This window comes from Cryptomeria japonica, chromosome 1 (genome assembly GCF_030272615.1).
Source record: "Cryptomeria japonica chromosome 1, Sugi_1.0, whole genome shotgun sequence".
NCBI classification, from domain to species: Eukaryota; Viridiplantae; Streptophyta; class Pinopsida; order Cupressales; family Cupressaceae; genus Cryptomeria; species Cryptomeria japonica.
In genome coordinates this window covers 671,624,251-671,643,294 of record NC_081405.1, presented here as the reverse complement: position 1 = coordinate 671,643,294, position 19,044 = coordinate 671,624,251, and the positions used below count along the sequence as shown (strand labels likewise).

At 38.0% G+C, this 19,044-nt stretch overlaps 1 protein-coding gene across 1 annotated transcript; it reads left to right on the top strand.

Moving 5' to 3' along the window:
• The first annotated feature begins 930 nt into the window (after positions 1-930).
• LOC131026782 (uncharacterized WD repeat-containing protein C2A9.03) lies at positions 931-16,909 on the top strand. The gene is made up of 10 exons (XM_057956761.2): positions 931-1,165; positions 3,872-4,034; positions 4,294-4,461; positions 4,558-4,644; positions 15,053-15,187; positions 15,364-15,474; positions 15,583-15,674; positions 15,889-15,994; positions 16,111-16,197; positions 16,315-16,909. The coding sequence occupies exons 2-10, from the start codon at positions 3,897-3,899 to the stop codon at positions 16,726-16,728; spliced, it is 1,338 nt and encodes a 445-aa protein (XP_057812744.2). The 5' UTR covers positions 931-1,165; positions 3,872-3,896; the 3' UTR covers positions 16,729-16,909.
• Positions 16,910-19,044: the final 2,135 nt, after the last annotated feature.

Genomic DNA, 19,044 nt, shown 5'->3' with positions numbered 1-19,044 from the left:
AAATAATTTTTTTTAATAACTATTTAAACACTAAAAATACAAATTCATTTTTTCAGTTTAAAAACAAGAAGTACAAACCAATGGCGATAGCTACGCAGCGGACAAAACGGCCCGCCCCATGCCATGCCATGCCATGCCCCCATGTGATGACGTGGCAATGGCTACGCAGCGGACAAAATGGCCCGCCCCATGTCATGCTATGCCATGCCCCTATGTGATGACGTGGCAATGGCTATGCAGCGGACAAAATGGCCCGCCCCATGCAATGCCATGCCCCCATGTGATGACATGTCCTTTGTTTGATTGGACGGGGCGGTCACGTCATCACATGGGGGCATGGCATGGGGCGGGCCGTTTTGTCCGCTGCGTAGCCGTTGCCCAAACCAATATCCTAAAAAATAGCAAAAAGTACAAACAGGTATCCTATAAAATAGTAGAAATAAGTTTCTAGAATTGTATTACAAACCAATATCCTATAAAATAGTAGAACTAAATCCGACAACAAATAATTGTGTTTGCTAGAAAAAATAATTATATTTGCCAAAATAAATAAATAATATTTACCTTCCTAAAAAAACAGACCCAAAACATATTATCGATTTTTATAATATATAAACTTAAAAAAAACCATCTAAAACAAGAAAAATAAAAATAAAAAATAAATTGCTTATAAATCTATTTAAACAAACAAAAAAATACATAAAAATGACATAAATTCATCTGTAGTACCTAACAACAAGTACTAGTAATAATAGATTCTAAATCATACTATGCGAGGCTTCCTACCATTAAAACGTGCACTCTTAAACATCACATTACCCATGCCTATTACTATCCTGGATTCAACGTGTACCGATTATAACTTAGTGTGTATGTAATGTCAGCTTCCTTTCTTTAAAGTCTACATCATACTTCATATTTATTTAAGAGGATAGCTTGTTTGGTGGGTTTCCTGATAGGGGAACAGACAAAGTCACAGACTTAAATTCAATTCGGGCCGTGTAACCTCGCATTGGGAGACATGTGTTAGGTGCCCTGGTCTTCTAGAAAAGTTAACTTTCCACGTATATAAACTGTGTATATTCTTTTCCAGTAGTTGCGGGAAGATTGTACATAGGCAAACGGCAGGCAGATAAGTGCGTGAAGATTGTACTCAGAGCTGCTGGTAAGTGCTTATGTTCACTGTATATGTTTTTTAATCTAAAGAAATCCAACAAGAACTTTGGACGTTTTCATGATTGTAGTGCAGGGGTTGGTTTTTTCAGTGGGTGCACGGAAATATATTGATGAACTTCTGTTTAGTTGTTTACTGAAACAATCGTCTGATTTTTTTTGGGTTTTCTTTGATTTGTACTTATATTATATTAGGGTAATTGTCCTTTCTGTGGAATGGGTCTGTAAGAAGTAATTGTAGGTGAAATGGGTGTGTGTGGAAATATGGTAAACAAAATTGGGGCTTTGTCTGCTAAACGAAATGGGTTTCTGTTGTCTTTTAACTTTTTCAAGAAAAAAATTCTGTAGCTTCACAAAATTTAGCCCTGTAAACCGAGCTGGGGTACATGAGAAAATATGGTGTATAAGATTAATATCTGTAAAATCACATGGAAATTCAATACAAAATACAAAATTTGTGAATGGGACGAGTATGCGACATCTCTATGCATAGACAAATCAAGGGACGTGGGTTCGGTTTTGGTGTCCGAGCGGTATGTGGGATAGATTCTGTCCTTCACATTTCTAATGGGCATGTACCATAGATCGTGTTCTGGTGGTGAGGGGCACTTATAACAGGACGCCTTCTTTTAGATGATAGCAGTAGGTTGTCTGGATTAGATGGCTCATCCAACTCATACATACTGTTAGGTCGTTAAGTATGTGACATTCTTTGACTTGTACAGTAGACCGTGTGTGTTCCAGTGCTGTGATTATTCTTAACTAATGGCATTTAGTTGGGGGCTATATGATATTTATGTATGTTAGACTTTTTTAATTTTTTCATAAGAATTAGGGTTTGAGGAACATTTGTAGGGAGATAATAGTCTTGTCAGGGTAATTGAAGAATTTGAAGTATTTTTTATTTTTTAGATGTGGGTTTCTGGATAGGATTTAGAGAGTTTGATATAATAGATAGTGGGATTGTGGAATGGGGTTGAGTTACCTGCATAAGCACATTTTTATTTCCTATGTCGTGGTTGATGGAGTATCTGTTTGATGAATTGTTCCTTCAACACTGATTTGAATGTGTGGAAAGTCCCAAGGAAGAGAAGAGTTATTTTCTCATTGTACTCGGAATGATCTACTCTGTTGCATGCTGCATATACCTGGAATTCAAGTTCGTGGAAATCCCTTCTTTGGTGAGGGAAAGAATGGGAACCAATGATATGATGGAGTTCCTCTATGCCTCAAATCAAGTGAGAAGTCTGGGAAATATTAGAAATTCGAATTGGAATAAACAATCCCTTCAGATACCTATCATTCATCAATCAACACATAGACACTCTCTCAACATTCTGGAAAATGTCAACTGTTTTGTTCATATAATTGTGATAGATTTAGCGGCAAATTACCATAGATTAAAAAAGTTAGAGAACACCTTCATCCTTGAATTAAACCCAAAACGCTTTTCAATTCTATTTAAAACAATACCATAGGACCACAACCATCTCATGTGAGTGCTCTTGTTCTGAGGGAGACGCCTTCCAAAACTTCCGAACCACTAATTTTCAATCCTAACTTTTCCAAGCTGTGGGCATGCCATACCCCCGAATTGGTGCAATTCTCCTGCATCATGGTGGGAGGTGGTCTGTTTGGAATCTGGATTACCCATACCGGGGTTTTGGAGAGAATACTATGGTCTACATTCTGCTTGAACTATGAGCATAATCATAGATAATGTCTAGAATTGTAAATGAGAAGTACTGTAAGCCTCTGCTTGTGCCACATACAAATGAGCATTCCTTTAACTTTGGGGCAAAATGTTCGTGTCTTAAGTGAAATACATTGATTTTTTCTCTCCATTTCTTAAGTTGGCTTGCTTCCACCCGGCTGCTTTTCTGTGCTGAAATCCCTGGGAAATTGGATTACTCAAGCTTTCAAGTGAAACCTGTGAAATCCCTGAGAAATTGGATTATTGAAAGTTTCTACATTTTTTGCGTTAATTCATTCTGATGATGGACCATGGAGTATGATTTGAAATGATGTAAAAAACTAATACATGGTTTTCTCCAAAAAGTTTGATCAATCCACCATAAGAACTGGAAAAATTTAATGCCAATGCTTAACTGTCTGAGAAATTGCTCTTTAAATGAGTTATAAAAGTCTACAGTCCCATACTTTAATGTTTGGATCAGGCACACTATAGAAACTAAGACTTATCACACGCTCTGTTATAATGTGGCTTAGAGGATGACTACCAGTTACTTAGATCTCTCTATTTACCTCCATTCATTATGATGATACTTCTCAAATGCTGTGGTTGCATCTCTAGATGCACCTTTGAATGGCTTAAAGCCATTAGGTAAAGGCCAAAAGCCTGAAATCCACTAGGTTGACATCTTTATCCATCTTCATCCATCTACTTAAGAAAATCACTGCTTGTCCTGTTCTTGTAAACTGAACTTCAAGAGGTTGCTCAGTGTGGTATATACCTTAAACACTTCCTTTCTCGTGACATAGATTCTGTATTGTATTGCACCACATGAGATGGGTTTATTTTGATCTTCTTGTTACAGTGTTACTCTGTAAGCTTTACCCTCTTTTTTTATTCATATTTAGGGTTAAAGTATGGATGCTCACACACAAATTGCTGTGGGTAGACATTTTGCTTTTGAATTGTTTATTTCTTCTAATATAGTGAGATGATATATTGCAGGAATTTTGATACTGTGAAGAGACCGATGGCCCGCCATGTGGCTGATGAATATGAATACATGGTGGATGAGCATGAAATGACTGATTTTGATGAGTTAGATGATGAATATCAAAATCAAGGTAGAGGTGATGTGGATTCAGACTCAGACAATGATTATGAGGCAGTAAGTTTCAGATGGCTCTACATGTTTCTATCTTTTAATTGTGATGATGAAATATAATCTGTGCTTTAACTTGCATGCATTCTCTGCTGGTCTGTTTGGAACTTTTCATCTGTTTCAGTTTTGTGTCTCTGCTTCAGAAATTCCATCTTGCGTGTTTGTTACCGTTTTATTAGATGATTTGCTTGTTTAAAGGTTGTTTTAATTTGGCAGTTTTTATATTTTAAATATTTTAACGTATCGGACTGATTTTGTCATTCAGATAACTAGGCCCAAAGACACGAATGCAGCGGATGCCCGAAGAGGAAGAGATATTCAGGGTATACCTTGGGACAGGCTGAACTTTACACGGGAAAAATACAGAGAAACACGCTTGGAACAGTACAGGAACTATGAAAATATTGCTCAACCTCATGATGGGTTACAGGAGGTAGGCATGTTCTGGCAGTTGGCATGCTATTTTTTATGAAAAATCTATTGTTCAGTAGTTTTATTGACATTTTTATAATTTCAATCTTTTGTATAGGTATGCAAACATGCTGAGAAAGGAGGGAATTTCTATGACTTCTTCCTTAACACAAGAAACGTGAAGTGTACAATTATTCATTTTCAGGTGACTCCTCAGAATCTGAATGATGCATATATCTGATAATAGATTTGTGTAATGTTTTAATGAGTGCTTTAGGTCTGCATAGTTAGATTTAGAGCTCTGGGATCTTTTTCAAAATCTGAAAAATGGAAATGAGTTCAAGAGATTAGAGCATAGCTTGTTTCTGTGTAGCATATTTATGTTGCTTTCTAGGTAGTTTTTAGAGCAATATTTGTTAAATGCAAAGCTTCCAATCTGCAATTGATAACAATGCATAAAAAGCTGGCAATCTTTGCAATCTCTACTTCTTTTTGGATATAAATTTTTTCTGATTGTAGGCGTAGTGCTAATAAATATATTTAATGTATCAGTGATTGCCAAATTGTTAAAGGGAATTATGTCTTCCATTAGCATATAAGTGGTATCGTGAAAAAGATTCATCACTATAAAGATTGTTGTAACTCTTAAATACTCTCATCTGTTGTACTACTTCAATGACATATGAAGTGACTGAACATGCAATGACTTTGTCACTTGTCACTGATGGATTTTTTGTAGATTGAAGTACCTATTTGAAGCTTTATCTTTTGCATTCTTTTTAGACGAATCTGATTTGTTTCCAACCTATCAGAAATTGGCATCTAAGTCTCTTAAGTTGGCCAAAGGCCAAGCCTTACCCATCTTTACTTAGGAAGTTACAATTAAGAATGATAATAATCGGGAGCATATTTCTTGATGATTATGCCTATTCCTGGTCTATGTAAATCATTGTGTTTTCTGTTGCTATAGACTATATAATTTCCTTTCCACATTTGGCCTTTGCCCTTGTAGAATTCATGACAAATTATGTGATTACCGTGACAGCACACTTTGGCTCTCAGAAATTGGCATCTAAGTTGGCTAAAGGCAAAATGTTACCCATCTTTACTAAGTTGCAACCGTGAAAGATAATTATCAGGAGTATATTCCTTGATGATTATGCCTCTTCCTGATCTGTGTATTTGTTGTATTTACTGTTGCTGTAGACTATAATTTCCATTCTGCATTTGGCTTTTGCCCTTATAGAATTCATTGCAAACTATTTACTTACTGTGACTGCACAGTTTGGTTTTCTTTGTTTGTGCTTTATCCATGCTTAAATAATTACAAGTCAAATTGGACTAAATCTTGTCAATAGAACAAGTGTGCAGTTGCTTGCTGTGTTTGTCCAACATAGCCTCTGGTTCAAAAAAAAATGGATCCTTCCTCAATGAATGTGGATTGTTTTGTTGGGACTCTTGTAGCATGTCCAATCACTTTCTTGAGGCAAGAGACAGGAAAAACTGAGTTGATTTTGAAGAGGATGGGAATGCAAGTTTGTATCCTACCTCACTGGTGTGTTGCACTGCTTGATAATGGCCATAAACTTTTGATTCTAATTTATAACCCACCTTGTCACACAAGGATGTCTGCTTATAAGGCTGTAGATGTAAAAATAACCAGTCAGCATTTGCAGAGGTTCACTTTTCCTTATGCTGATCCAACTGCTGTTTTCACGTGATTCTGTCTTTGTACCAAATCGATTTTAAGGGCTCTGAGAATTTTTTCTTGTTTGGCAAGGGAATTGTCAACTGCTTCAAACTTGTATGAACTTGTAGCCAATGAAGGTAGGGGATGACTACCGTGAGCCTCATATTGGGTCATCTTGGAGGCATTATGATAATTGGTATTAGGCAACCATTCAGTTAGAGGCAACCTCCTAGCTCATTGCACTTGCTGCCCAGACACTTAGGTAGGTCTTGACTCTTGAGGCATTTGTTGACAGCTTCAATTTGGTCATCAGTCTAAGGGTGATAGGCTGAGCTTATGTTAAAGTGAGTGCTTTGCAGCTTAGACAATTCTTGGTGCAGGTTGCTGGTGAAAGCAGGATATGATCACTGATGATGGAATAGGGCATAACATGATGCTTGAAGACTAAGTCCAAGAAGAGTTGATCTACAGTAGTGGCTGTTAAGGGTAAGGCAAGGATAAAAAAATGAGCATACTTAGTCAAATGGTCAGCATTGATCAAAATGACCTATTTTAATTTACTTGCTGACTTTGGAAGCCCAAGAATAAAATCCATAGAGATATGTGCCCACACCATGTAGGGAGGAGGAAGGGGATTTAGAGACCTTGAGAATTTGATGGTTTCATTTGAGGAGTCTGCCGACACATTGCATTTCACCAGAAAGGTTTTTACATCCTGCTTAAAGCCATCCTAAATAAAATCCTGTTGACATGTTCATATGTTGTCAAAAAACCCGAGTGACTTACAATCGGAGAGGAATCAAGTTCCTTGAGTAATTGAGGCTTGAACAAGGAGTGGAGACATTAATAAATGTAAATAAATTTGGTCACACTATTTCAGCATTTGTCCCTTCCACTGAAACACCGACACAAACTGGGGATTGTGTCCTAACCAATGGATGATAGGTTGAATGTTTTGAGTTAGCTGCTTATTCTTGACTAATCGCTTCCATTTAGGTGAGTACTAGCATTGGAAGAGAAACCATCAAATCTTTTTTTTCATATTTTTTATGAGTGTATCTACCGCCACACATTCTTTGCCCTTCTCATAATCATAACCTAGCATTTTAGTTATCCACTTTTGTGGTTCGGCAGATGACATCCTTTGTTGCAAAAAAGTTATTTGAAGCTATGATGAATGCCGTGTGGGAATACTACACCCAGTTGCCGCTAAAAGAATCCAGGCTACACTACAAGAGAATAAATGACGCATTTTTGTTTCCAATCATTATAAGGCTAACAGGTGACATTGGATTTAGGCTCAGTAAGGATGCAATGGAGCTAGTAAAGAAGTGGGGGTGTTGGTTTATACAAAACTCCCGATCTACTTCTCTGAGAGTGAGTGGGTTCACTGGAGAACCATTTTTGTTGCCCAGGTATTGTACAGATAGAATAATTTTGTTAGAATATGCAAGACAAATGGTGCATTTGCAAAATTTGTTGTCCTCAAGGCATAAGACGGGGGTTATAGGTGAAGATTTCCCCTTAAGTTTATCATTCTTTTCATGTCCAAAGATTCATGTGGCAAAGGCTGCCGAGCAAGAATTGCAGGAACTACAGTTGAAGCCTTTCAATTTTGCCAAGAAATTTAATGACCCATACAATAAACAAAATTGATGCCTAAAGTGTATGAAGGACATAAACTTGCCCTGGAGGATTTTTGGGCCAATCTCTAGGATAGCTTTGAGGCAAGGGAGAAGTATTACCATCGCCTCGCTGTTCCTCAAATAAGGGATTTTGGTATTGAGACCAACCTACCCAAACAATTATATGATGATGGTATTTTGCTGGATCCCATGTATAAGGAAATAGGAAATTAGGAATAGATAAAAGGCCTCTCCCCCCAATCACATGGTTGTAGCAAGAAGTGGTAGACATTGATACCATCTCTTGGCCAGTAATAGATAGAACCAAGAGGTGGTTAAGTCTAAGGATTAAACCAGCTGCCTCCAAAGGAAAACAAAAGAATATCCTGACTGACAATCTTGAATCGAGGATACATAAGGAATATACAAGGAGAACACGATCAGAGTCGAGGAAGAACACATCTACAGACCTCGAGAGGGAAGCTGAAACTCCTTTCACCACAGAAGAACTAAGGCAAAAGTTAAATGAAAAAATGAAAGAGGCCGAATGTTTGGCAAAACAGGTGAGTTTAGGGATTACTGCCGGCCTAGGGGCCACACCACAAGCAGAAATTCATCCTGTTAGGCCAGCTATTGCAGCAACGGTAGAACAACTTTCTTAAGAGGCTCAACCTTCTTAAGAGGCTCAACCTTCTAGTGCTACTACCACTGCTACCACCACTGCTACCATCACTGCTACTACCTCTGTGACAACAACACTTGCCACCACATCAATTGCATCTGTTGCACCAGCTATGTCAACAACGCCTCCACCTTTGGTTACAACAACGGTCACTCCATCTTTTGTTGTTTCATAGATGCCTGCGCCTACAATGACTCTTGCAACTGAAACGGTAACTATTCATAATGTGAAGTCGGACTCAGACCAAGAAGAGATTGAGCAAGCACCGAAGAAGGTAGAGCCTAAGAAGAAGAAAAGAATGACTCCTAGCACCAGTTTCTGTTGACGGGTGTGTCTTGACACACTCACCAACAGTCAAGTAGTTTATGTGAACACTCACCACCTCTCTTGAAAAGCAACAAGTTTCGGGAAACTAGCTACTCCAAGGTCTCTATAGTCGGGTCTCGACGGTGATGGGCAGCTCAGTAGTTGTTGCGATTGTACCTGTCAAGGGGCCTGCTGGTTGGAACAACTTCAAATTACCTACTTTTTTTTGAAGTATTTTCTGATTTAGTTTCTCTGAAAATTAAACAGCAAAAGATATATCAGGGGAACAAGGAAATAACAATGAAATCAACACAATAACAACTGAATGATCCACACGATATTATCAATATCACTAAATCAGCATTCAAATGACGAACTCCAGAAAATATATAAAGTCAGACAACTTCATGTACCAACGGAAATGAATATCATCAAACCAACCATCACCCTATCAATTTAATCCTCATATACCATTTACATGCACAATATGATTCATAAAATAACAAAGTATCTAAAAGAAGTAGTTGTTGATTCAAATAATAGAAGTTACCAGATAACGAAGAACATAACCATATAGAATACACAAGTAGATCAAGCAATCCACAAGTTGCTTTTTGTATTAAACCTCAAAGAGTATCACAAAATCTTCTAAACTCATAAAAATCTGCATAAAATCTCTAAATTGGACCTCAAATCATCAATTCGCGAACCCTTACAATGAATCAAAATTTCTAATTTATAGAGTTTCAAGTCCTAAATTCTAGGAATTAAAGCTATCTAAACTAAATGCTACAAAAACAAGGACTTGCAGTTGACATGCAAGTCTCCAACTGATGAAAGGACTTGAAATTGAGGACCAGGTAGAAGTTCGCCTCCTAAATTTATTGAAACTTGATGAGAAAAGGATAAATACCTTGCAACACTTCGCTAAACATCAAGCAGTCGTTAAACGATGGTTTGATAAAAGAGCCAAGGTGAAAGCCTTTCGGATCTCTGACTTAGTTCTTTTATGGTACAAGGCCAAGGAAAAGAAGGGTGATCATCATAAGTTTGAGAGATTGTGGTTAGGTCCTTATCAGATTGCTGAAATCTTAGGAGAGAACACTTTTCGATTGAGCTCCTTGACTGGAGAACTTGTACCATTGCCCGTCAATGGTCAGTTCCTCAAGCATTATTTTGATTAATCCTCGATGGAGCTTGATTTTTTGTACTATAGTAGTTTAGTCGTTTTATTTGGGTTTGTTGTCTTGTTGTTTTCTTGGGCTTGCCTGTTGGTTGTTCAATTTTATTTTGGCTGCTTGTTTGTTTCCCTTTTGGTTCTCTTTGGTTCGTTTGTTTTGTTTTGTTCGTTTCGTCTTGTTGTGTCAGGGCACATGTTTATTTTCAAGGATTCTAAGAAAAAGATGTTCTTTGCATAACAAGTTGGGAAAATATTGAGAGACTTCGACTCTTTGCTCTTTACAACTTCATTATTGCTTGGTTAATCTTGAAATCTTTGTCTACATTCGTCCAAGGTGATATATAATGGTTTAATTATGATTTGAGTTCTTGACTCTTAGTTGGAGAAGGCTAACCTGATTACTCAGCACCACCATCACACTAAGTTACATCAGAAAATTTTGTAAGATATCAGATGAACTTGTTTCCAAGTGGAAAATCAGAAGTCAGGATGTTTCACGTTGTCCACCGTGGCTCCCAACCCAGTAATCAGACTTTAATATTTGAAAGTTTCTCAAAGGTTACAAAAAAATAAAATTCTATATTCTATGAGGTGAAAAATGATCTAAAAGACAAAGACAAAGAAAATAAATAACTCACTTGCAGCAACTAAATTTGGGTGTTTCAAGTAATCTCCACCGAGGCTATGGACGGTTGGCTAGAGTGGAGCATTGCTTGACGGGAGACAGAGGTATCTCTGTCGGGGCTATGGATGCCCGGCTAGAGGCAGAGCTATGCTCAGGATGACCTTGCACGAAACACGTTGATTGACTTCACCTATGTAGCTTGGGCCCAATTTCCTTTGTTTGTCTTCACTTTTGAGAACGACGGGGTAATGAATCACGCGCACACACTTAAGAGTTGATCTTGTTCAGTTCTAGATTCGGTTGCTTGTTCATTAGTTCATTCATCTTTTTGCTCTTTACATTGTTTTGAATGATAGCAGCCTTAGGCATCGGATAAGCCAAATATTTTGAAGTTCTAAACTGCCTAGAGTCATTTTTCCCAGATAGTCGCTATTTGTTATGCCCCGCATATCTACTCCCATCATTTTCATTCCCATGAGAATATGGGTCCCCCTTTTTTGTCTTTTTCTGTCAGTTTTCCCTTTGCTTTTTTTTTTTAGCTTTTGTTTTGGTCACTCGGGAGTTCGGGTTTTCGGGTTCCCGGGGTGGGCTTTTGCTTGTTTCCGTTTCTTTGCTCGGGAGTCTGGGTTTCCCGAGTTCGTTTCTGTTTTATTTGTTTGTGCAGCCCCCAGAGGTTCGGGTTTCCGAACTTCCGGGTCATTTGTTTGTTTCCTTGTTCGGAAGTTCGGGTTCCCGAACTCCTGAGTTCGCTTCTGTTTCGGTTCGGAGCATCACTTCGGAACTTCAGGTTCTCGGATTCCCGAAGTGTTTGTTTGCCTTTTTGGTTTCGCCCTGGAAGTTTGTATTCCTAAACTACTGGGTTGTTTTTCTATTCTGTTATTCGGAAACTCGGGTTCTGAGCTCGTCGCCTGTGTTGCGACTTCAGAAACCCGGGTTCCCGAGTTCCCGGAGTCGCATTTAATGCGGTGTTGGATTGGTGCATAAATAGGATTGGAGGTCATTTTGGAGCTCATTTGTGCACTCACTCTTGCGAATCCAGAGCTCTCACCTCGCGATTTCGAACTCCCACGCGCCCGATCCGACACCGTCTTCATTTTTCGTGCCAAGTAGGTGGTCTTCTCACCTCCTTCGTGCGGATTTTTGTGCGTCTTAGGATAGATTTTGTTTGGCTTAGTTTAGATTTCTTGATTTTGCTTGTCTTGTGTGTTTTCCTTGTGATTTTTTCTGTTTTGCCCTAACCTCGAAATCTCGGGATCTTGAAGTTCCGGGTTAGGTTTTTTTTTTTTTTTTTCTATTGTCTTTTCATTTCGGAAACTCGGGTCCCCAAGTTCCCAAAATGATAGTCTTTTCCTTGTTATTTCGGAAACCCGGGTTCCCGAGTCACCGAAATAGCGGTCGTAGGTTTATGTTTGTTCTCCATCACTTCGGAAACTCTGGTTTCCGAGTTCTCGAAATGATGGTTTTAGTGGTTTTAGGTCTTAGATTAAATTAATTCGGAAACTCGGGTTCCCGAGTTCCCAAATTAGTTTCCTTTTTGCGTGTCTATTCAGTTCGGTATCTTGGGTTCCCGAGTTCCCAAATTAGTTTCCTTTTTGCGTGTCTATTCAGTTCGGTATCTTGGGTTCCCGAGCTCCTTTCCTGCTTCATCTTTGTAGTTCCCCGGGACTTTGGTTCTCCGAAGTTCCGCGTTGCATGTTAGAGTCCCACCTCGGAACACCGAAGTCATGGGTTTGGTCCCTTTTAGTCAGCTGTTTCACCACTTCGGAAACCCGGGTTCCCGAATTCTTGAAGTGGTCCCTTTTTGTGCTGTTTCACCACTTCGGAAACCCGGCTTCCCGAGTTCCCGAAGTGGTCCCTTATTGTGCTGTTGCTGAGTTCGGTATCCCAGGGTTCCGAATTTGCTAGTTCTGTTAGCGGTCTAAACTCGGGACCTCGGGTTCTCGAACTCCCGGGCTTTCTTTGTCTTTCTGTTTTCTCTCTTTGGAACCTCGGGTTTTCTTTTTGTCTTTCTTTTTGTGCTGTTGCCACTTGTTTGATTTGCTGAATTTTCAAACTTTTTTGGCTTTTCCTCAATTGAATGTGTTTGGCACAAATTAGTGAGGACTCCTATAAAGTCTTCATATGCATTGAGACCAAAAATGGTTGATGATTGCATTATGGAAGTTGTCCATTTGAGAAACAATTGAGATTTTCCCAACCATTGAAACTGGTGACTAGCTTCATTCTCTGGGTGGCAAGAAATTATAGAGAGCTTTTGATTAGTTGGAATTTGATGGACTGCAAAGTATTGCTCTGCTTTGTATAACCAACTGGTAGGGTCTTTACCATCAAAATTTGGAAATCTAGTTTAGGTGGGCATTGGTGCCTGCTCTAACTCTAGAATTGTAAAAACCCTCAGTTTATAGTGTTGATCCCTATTAGCGTGCAAATAGTCAACCTTGTCAAGCATGTTGGTAATGGAAATAGTAATGGAATTGAGGGCCCCCAACCTATCTCCCAGATCAACTAGAATGTTAAGATGTTCTAGCTTGGAGAGGCTGGCAACCCAGTCAAATTGCAGTTGTTGGACTCTTATAATTGGTGGATTTCCACCATCCCTAGTGAGTATCTAGAGTTACTAGAAGGGTTATCAGAGCTATATGGCAAAATGATTGGGGCAAAGAGACAATCACAATGGGGAAGGTTCTTGAATGAGGTAAATGGTGGGCTGGTGCAAGAAAGGCTACCCAAGTTATATGCCAAAACAATGAGGTCAAAGAAAGGTTCTCAGTGGGATAATCGCTTGGTTGAGATAAAATGTGGCCCAATCTTTTTTTGTTTTTTCTTTATACTTAAATAGTTTCTGAATTTTAATACCATGTAGGTAGGATTTGCAGTTAGATTGGTTGAATTGTTATTTGGGTTGAGAGAAATTGGCTTCAGAACCTGGAAAACTTTTAAACTTGTAGACTGTATACGACTTGAACTTGCTATGCTATCTTGCTCAAGGCCCTATAACTTGAAGATTGGTTGCTATTTTCATAACATTTTGGCATGCTGTTCCGTTGATGTGATATCATAAAATTGCTCAATCGTCTCATTGTGATTGCGAATGCCCAATCTAATTGCAGAGGGTAAGGTGCAGGAGGGAAGGCTTCTATAGAGCCTGTCTGGTCTGTGAGCTTGTAAATGTATTAATCTTGTTTGTAAAGAGTGTTTGCCTGATGTTTTAGTGCACTAACTATGGAGGATAGACTGCACGTGTTGTCCACTGTCTAATTTCTGAGGTACTGTGTAACTGCTTGAGGCGAATTGCCTATCAGTGCATCACAAAATTTAGATGGCCAAATGCTGCCTAGGGTTAGGTTTCAAAAAAGATCTAATGGGGTCTTTGATAGATCCGGGGGAAGGTGGAGTACTCCCCCTTTATGGGGATTCTAGCTTTAGCCAAGAATGATATTTCTTTTGAGGATCTTTGTAAACCCTCGACATAGGGTTTCTAACCTAAAAATTTAAAAAAAGAAAGAAAACTACTTGCAAGGAGGAAAAAAATGTAAAATGTTGGGCAAGAGATTTAGTGCCACTACTTCTGTAGCCACTTTTTGTTCATCAATGTCTAAAGAGGGCGAGGTGAGAGTATGCAGTGGACAGTTGCAAAAATCCCTAAACTTGTAACGTTGTAGAAAATGGCCGTGAAAAGAGCTCTGATATCATTTGTAAGGAGCTTGCAAGTGAAATGAAGACAATGCACATGGACATTGGAAAAAAAGATATCAACAAGGTGCTTTATATTTATTTTCACAGCCTTACTTTGAGAGGGCAACCTCCCAGTAGCATACATTCCAGTTCAAATATGCAAGATATCTTTCACTATGTAAGTTATTACAATATAAAGAGTCTTGCCAAAGACACCTATTACTATCCCATGCATTTGGAATAGATACTTATATTCTAATTTACCATAGGGGTGGCTTATAAAGTATACGCACCCAATACAATATTAATTAATAACTAATACCTATTATAGACTGAGGGTTTGTACCAATTATAGATCAGTTTTACATGTAGATAGGCAAGGTATTTTGTTGTTGATTTTCAAAAAAAGGGGTTTGTAACATTTATAGATCAGTTTTACATGTAGAGAGGCAATGTGTTTTGTTCTTGATTTTCAAGATATGAGGGTTTGTACCAATTATAGATCAGTTTTACATGTAGATAGGCAAGGTATTTTGTTGTTGATTTTCAAAAAAAGGGGTTTGTAACATTTATAGATCAGTTTTACATGTAGAGAGGCAATGTGTTTTGGTCTTGATTTTCAAGATATGAGGGTTTGTACCAATTATAGATCAGTTTTACATGTAGATAGGCAAGGTATTTTGTTGTTGATTTTCAAAAAAAGGGGTTTGTAACATTTATAGATCAGTTTTACATGTAGAGAGGCAAGGTGTTTTGTTCTTGATTTTCAAGATACAAGGTTACATGGTTGAATTTGTGAACTAATTATGATATACATTGGGACATTTCAGCTGAGGAATTTAGTGTGGGCAACATCAAAGCATGATGTATATGTTTTATCGAACTATTCAATTGTACACTGGTCTGCATTAACTCGTAAGCCAACAGAATTTCTTAATGTTGCTGGGTCCATCGTACCATCAGAGGTACTTCTCAACCGTCACCAGATCTCTATGGTTTGCTTAATGCATAAGCACTGTGAAATTTGGTGTCAGCATATCATTTATCGCTTTAGTTATATTTCAGGTTTGTGATGATAGAAATAAATTTTGCTGGTTAAAAAATAACTCTGGAGATGTCTTATGACTGACTTGTAAAACAGGGCCACCCAGGAACTATAAGCCAAGGTCTGTCCCAAGTGCAGATTAGTACGATGGCTGTGAAGGAGAATTTACTAGTTGCGGGTGGGTTTCAGGGAGAGCTAATTTGTAAGGTAGCTTTTTGTTTGCCGCTGAGGATTGAACTATAAGTGTTTACATTATATAGTAGGATCTTTGCTCATCAGATATTGGTGTTGGTGTTGTGTTGTGTTTTGATGTAGTATTTGGATCAACCAGCTGTGAGTCACTGTGCAAGGATAACTTACGATGACAACGCAATTACAAATGCAGTAGAAATTTACCACAGTGCTAGGTATGTGGTCTTGTTAGCAGTTAAAGCAGTGCATTCCACATCTTTTCTTTTTTGTGGTTTAGTAAATAAAATAACTAATATTCAATGCCATTATCAGTTGTTTAAATAACATAAACATCATGCTATCACAAGGGTTTTTCATAGCATTTGCATGTGCTCTGACTTCTGACCAAAGGCCTATGCTCGATTTGGATTTTTTTTTCTTAATCTACAGTGGAGCAACTCAGTTTATGACTTCAAGTAATGACTGTGGTGTACGGACATATGATGTTGAAAGATTTGCATTGATGAAACACTTCTCCTTGCCTTGGGCAGTGAATGTGAGTGCTATGTAATGGTACATGAAGTTCAAAGAGTTAATGCTTGTTAGTCAACATTATTGTTTTGGATTCAAGTTTTTTTCTGAAGTCTAAGACATGATCTATATGTCTTGCAGCACACATCTGTCAGTCCAGATAAAAAGCTACTTGTTGTTGTAGGGGATGATGCTAATGGCCTTCTTTCAGACTGTCAAACTGGGAAGGTATGTAAGATGCTATCATAAGCATCATGAGCTAAGTACAATTGATGAAGGGGTGAATATCTGCTTCATAAGTAGGGTCTAAATACATATGCTAATGTTGAGGTGTACTGTTTGCAGACTGTTGCTTCTCTTAGAGGTCATTTGGATTACTCGTTTGCTTCTGCATGGCATCCGGATGGACGAATATTTGCTACAGGGAATCAAGACATGACATGCAGGCTTTGGGATGTAAGAAATCTTTCAACCTCATTTGCAGTTCTCAAGGGCCATCTAGGTGCCATACGATCTATAAGATTTTCTTCAGATGGTCAATTTATGGCGATGGCTGAACCAGCCGACTTTGTTCATATATATGACACAAAGCAGAACTATTGTAAGAGTCAAGAGATAGATTTCTTTGGTGAAATTGCAGGGATGTCATTTAGTCCTGACACTGAATCTCTATTTATTGGTGTGGCTGATCGGACATATGGCAGCCTGCTTGAATATAGAAGACGGCATGAATATTCTTATCTTCATTCTCTTATCTGAATAAACCTAAGCTGTTGTTTAGGATGAAAAGAACAAGCAGCATTGGAAGTGGATGATATGGAAGCAGGGAATGCCTTACCAGCTTTTGTAGAGAAAATATGTACAGCGGATGACTTCCTTTGGGTCATTTTTATTCGGTGCCATTATTATCATAAATATGATGGACTTTGAATTGTCTCAATTGGGTTTCATTGGTTCATGGATGGGCATTCTCTTTTAGTTGCAATAGATGGTTGAAGACATTTTCTACATGAGATTTGCATAATGATAGCTATGGAGGTAAAACCAATTTGATTTATTTGTTCTGAAACTGCAAGAAATGTTTGTAATTACAAGTTTCCAAGTACGAAGTAAATATAGGAAGTGACTGTCTTATTAATGGACTCTGATCATGGATAGAAAGCAGCAGATACTTGATATCTAATATTGCATGTCCAGTGTTTTGACAAATTTGTGGCATAAGATGTAGAATATTGTGTTCATCCGTATAGATGATGTTTATATGGAAATATAGAATCTTGTATTTTCATCTCTTTTGTGGCATCTATAAAATTCTGATATCTGAACTGTTTTTCAAATACCAATTTTAGGGCTGATTGGATTTCAAGTGTCTGATATATTATCCTGGTTTGGTTTATGTATGACTTCTTGTATTCTATTGGATACTGGAGTATAGTGCCTGCTCTAAGCGAATAACCTGGTTTATAGTGACACTATTTTAAAGTGCTCTCTGTGTCTATTCTGTTTTGATTCTTAGATGTCTTATCATGATATCCATTTTTTCATGGTGAACGGTTTAGTATATTTCCAAATTGAATCTGCTTCGAGGCTGGGTAGAAGCGATTTTCCTGCTAGTTAGTAAAGCCTGATTTCGTCTCTTTATTGGCTTTTAAAAATTATTTTTTCGTTTTGATATAGCGTGTCATTCACTTAGCCATATCTGGCCGAGTCAAAGGAATTGTCTCGAGTAATTGATACACAAGCCCTCCTAAGTCTCGCAGGATGGGAAACTTTATATAAGTTTACACAGGTCTCTTGTCTCTCAATGTGGTGGCTGGAGTCATTCAACAAGTTGGTGTGCTTTTTTGTAGTAGTCAATTTCAAATCTGGCTGGCATGCAATGTGGCTATTTCATTAAATCAATGTAAGTCGAGGGAGAGAGGTTTGCTCCGAAACCATGAATTGTTACTTACCAGCCATATCTTGTTGAATGGCAACCCAAAACGCACATAAAAAATCCTTCTCTAATTCACACATCCCCTTGTTCAAAATGTTAAAATTTTGTTGTGGTTCAGTATACTGTTATTAATGATTGTATGATGTCCATCTCCAATCTCAATTTCTGGTTGTTTTCGATGCAGTTTTATATTATTTGTGTTCTTCCCCAACAATTGAAGTGATGAAATGGAAATAATGATTCAAAACATTGTACGGAAATGAACGATTTACTTGGAACTAATTTTTGCCATATTGTTTTGTTGTATGCAATTGCTTTGCATATGTTTAATGTTTATTTGCAACTATGTGGCACGCACACACAAACAGAATTATATGGGTGCATGTGCTTATTCATGTCTGGTATTTGCGTCAAGGTCTTTGTAAGGTTGATGCTAGTAAACTCAAGGTTTATTTGATTATATCTAGCCATGACACTCGTCAACCTTCTATTGTAATTTTGCCTATTATTTGCAAGTATATCAACAATTGTTTGATTGGACCATTTCTTGTAATCATTTATATTTGGTTACATTAACAATTAAATGGAAATCTCAGAGTGATTGCTGGTAACTTACAAAATCTCTAGACTGTTCTATGCCCTTGTCTCCATTGAACCAACAATCTCGCACTGTTGATTGACATCATCCCCCAACTCAGTCCTAGGCTGATTGGAACAAGGATTTATCCCTTTTGGAAGGGCAAGCTCAGAGGGGAAGGATGCATGGCATCCTCTCCGAAGAATCCAAACTTCTTAGATTTATTGTCTCCTATACCACAAATCAGATTCGTTGAAAGCTTTTTGCAATATATTCGTTACGACAGCCATAGAAATATTATCAGTCCTTTTTTCTTCGTTAAGGGAAAACTGGTTGTTAACCTTAGGATGGAAATCCTGCCAAAGATAAAATTGAAATAGATCGCCTGCTTAAAGAAAAGGTGTGTGGGTTCACCTGGATCGGAAGTTCTGAAAAGTTAAATTGGAAACCTTAAGAATATGTAGATATGTTATCACGATACCAAAGGAATACATCAAGGCCATCTTGTATTCTGTATAACAAAGAAGAAAAGGTTGTGATTATTTCAAAGACTTCCCCGTTT

Bases quoted from the DNA above. Each gene is read 5' to 3' on its own strand.
- LOC131026782 (XM_057956761.2), top strand. From the start codon at position 3,897: ATGGCCCGCCATGTGGCTGATGAATATGAATACATGGTGGATGAGCAT. The intron at 4,035-4,293 runs GTAAGTTTCAGA...TTTGTCATTCAG, and splicing joins CAGACAATGATTATGAGGCA to ATAACTAGGCCCAAAGACAC. The intron at 16,198-16,314 runs GTATGTAAGATG...TACTGTTTGCAG, and splicing joins CAGACTGTCAAACTGGGAAG to ACTGTTGCTTCTCTTAGAGG.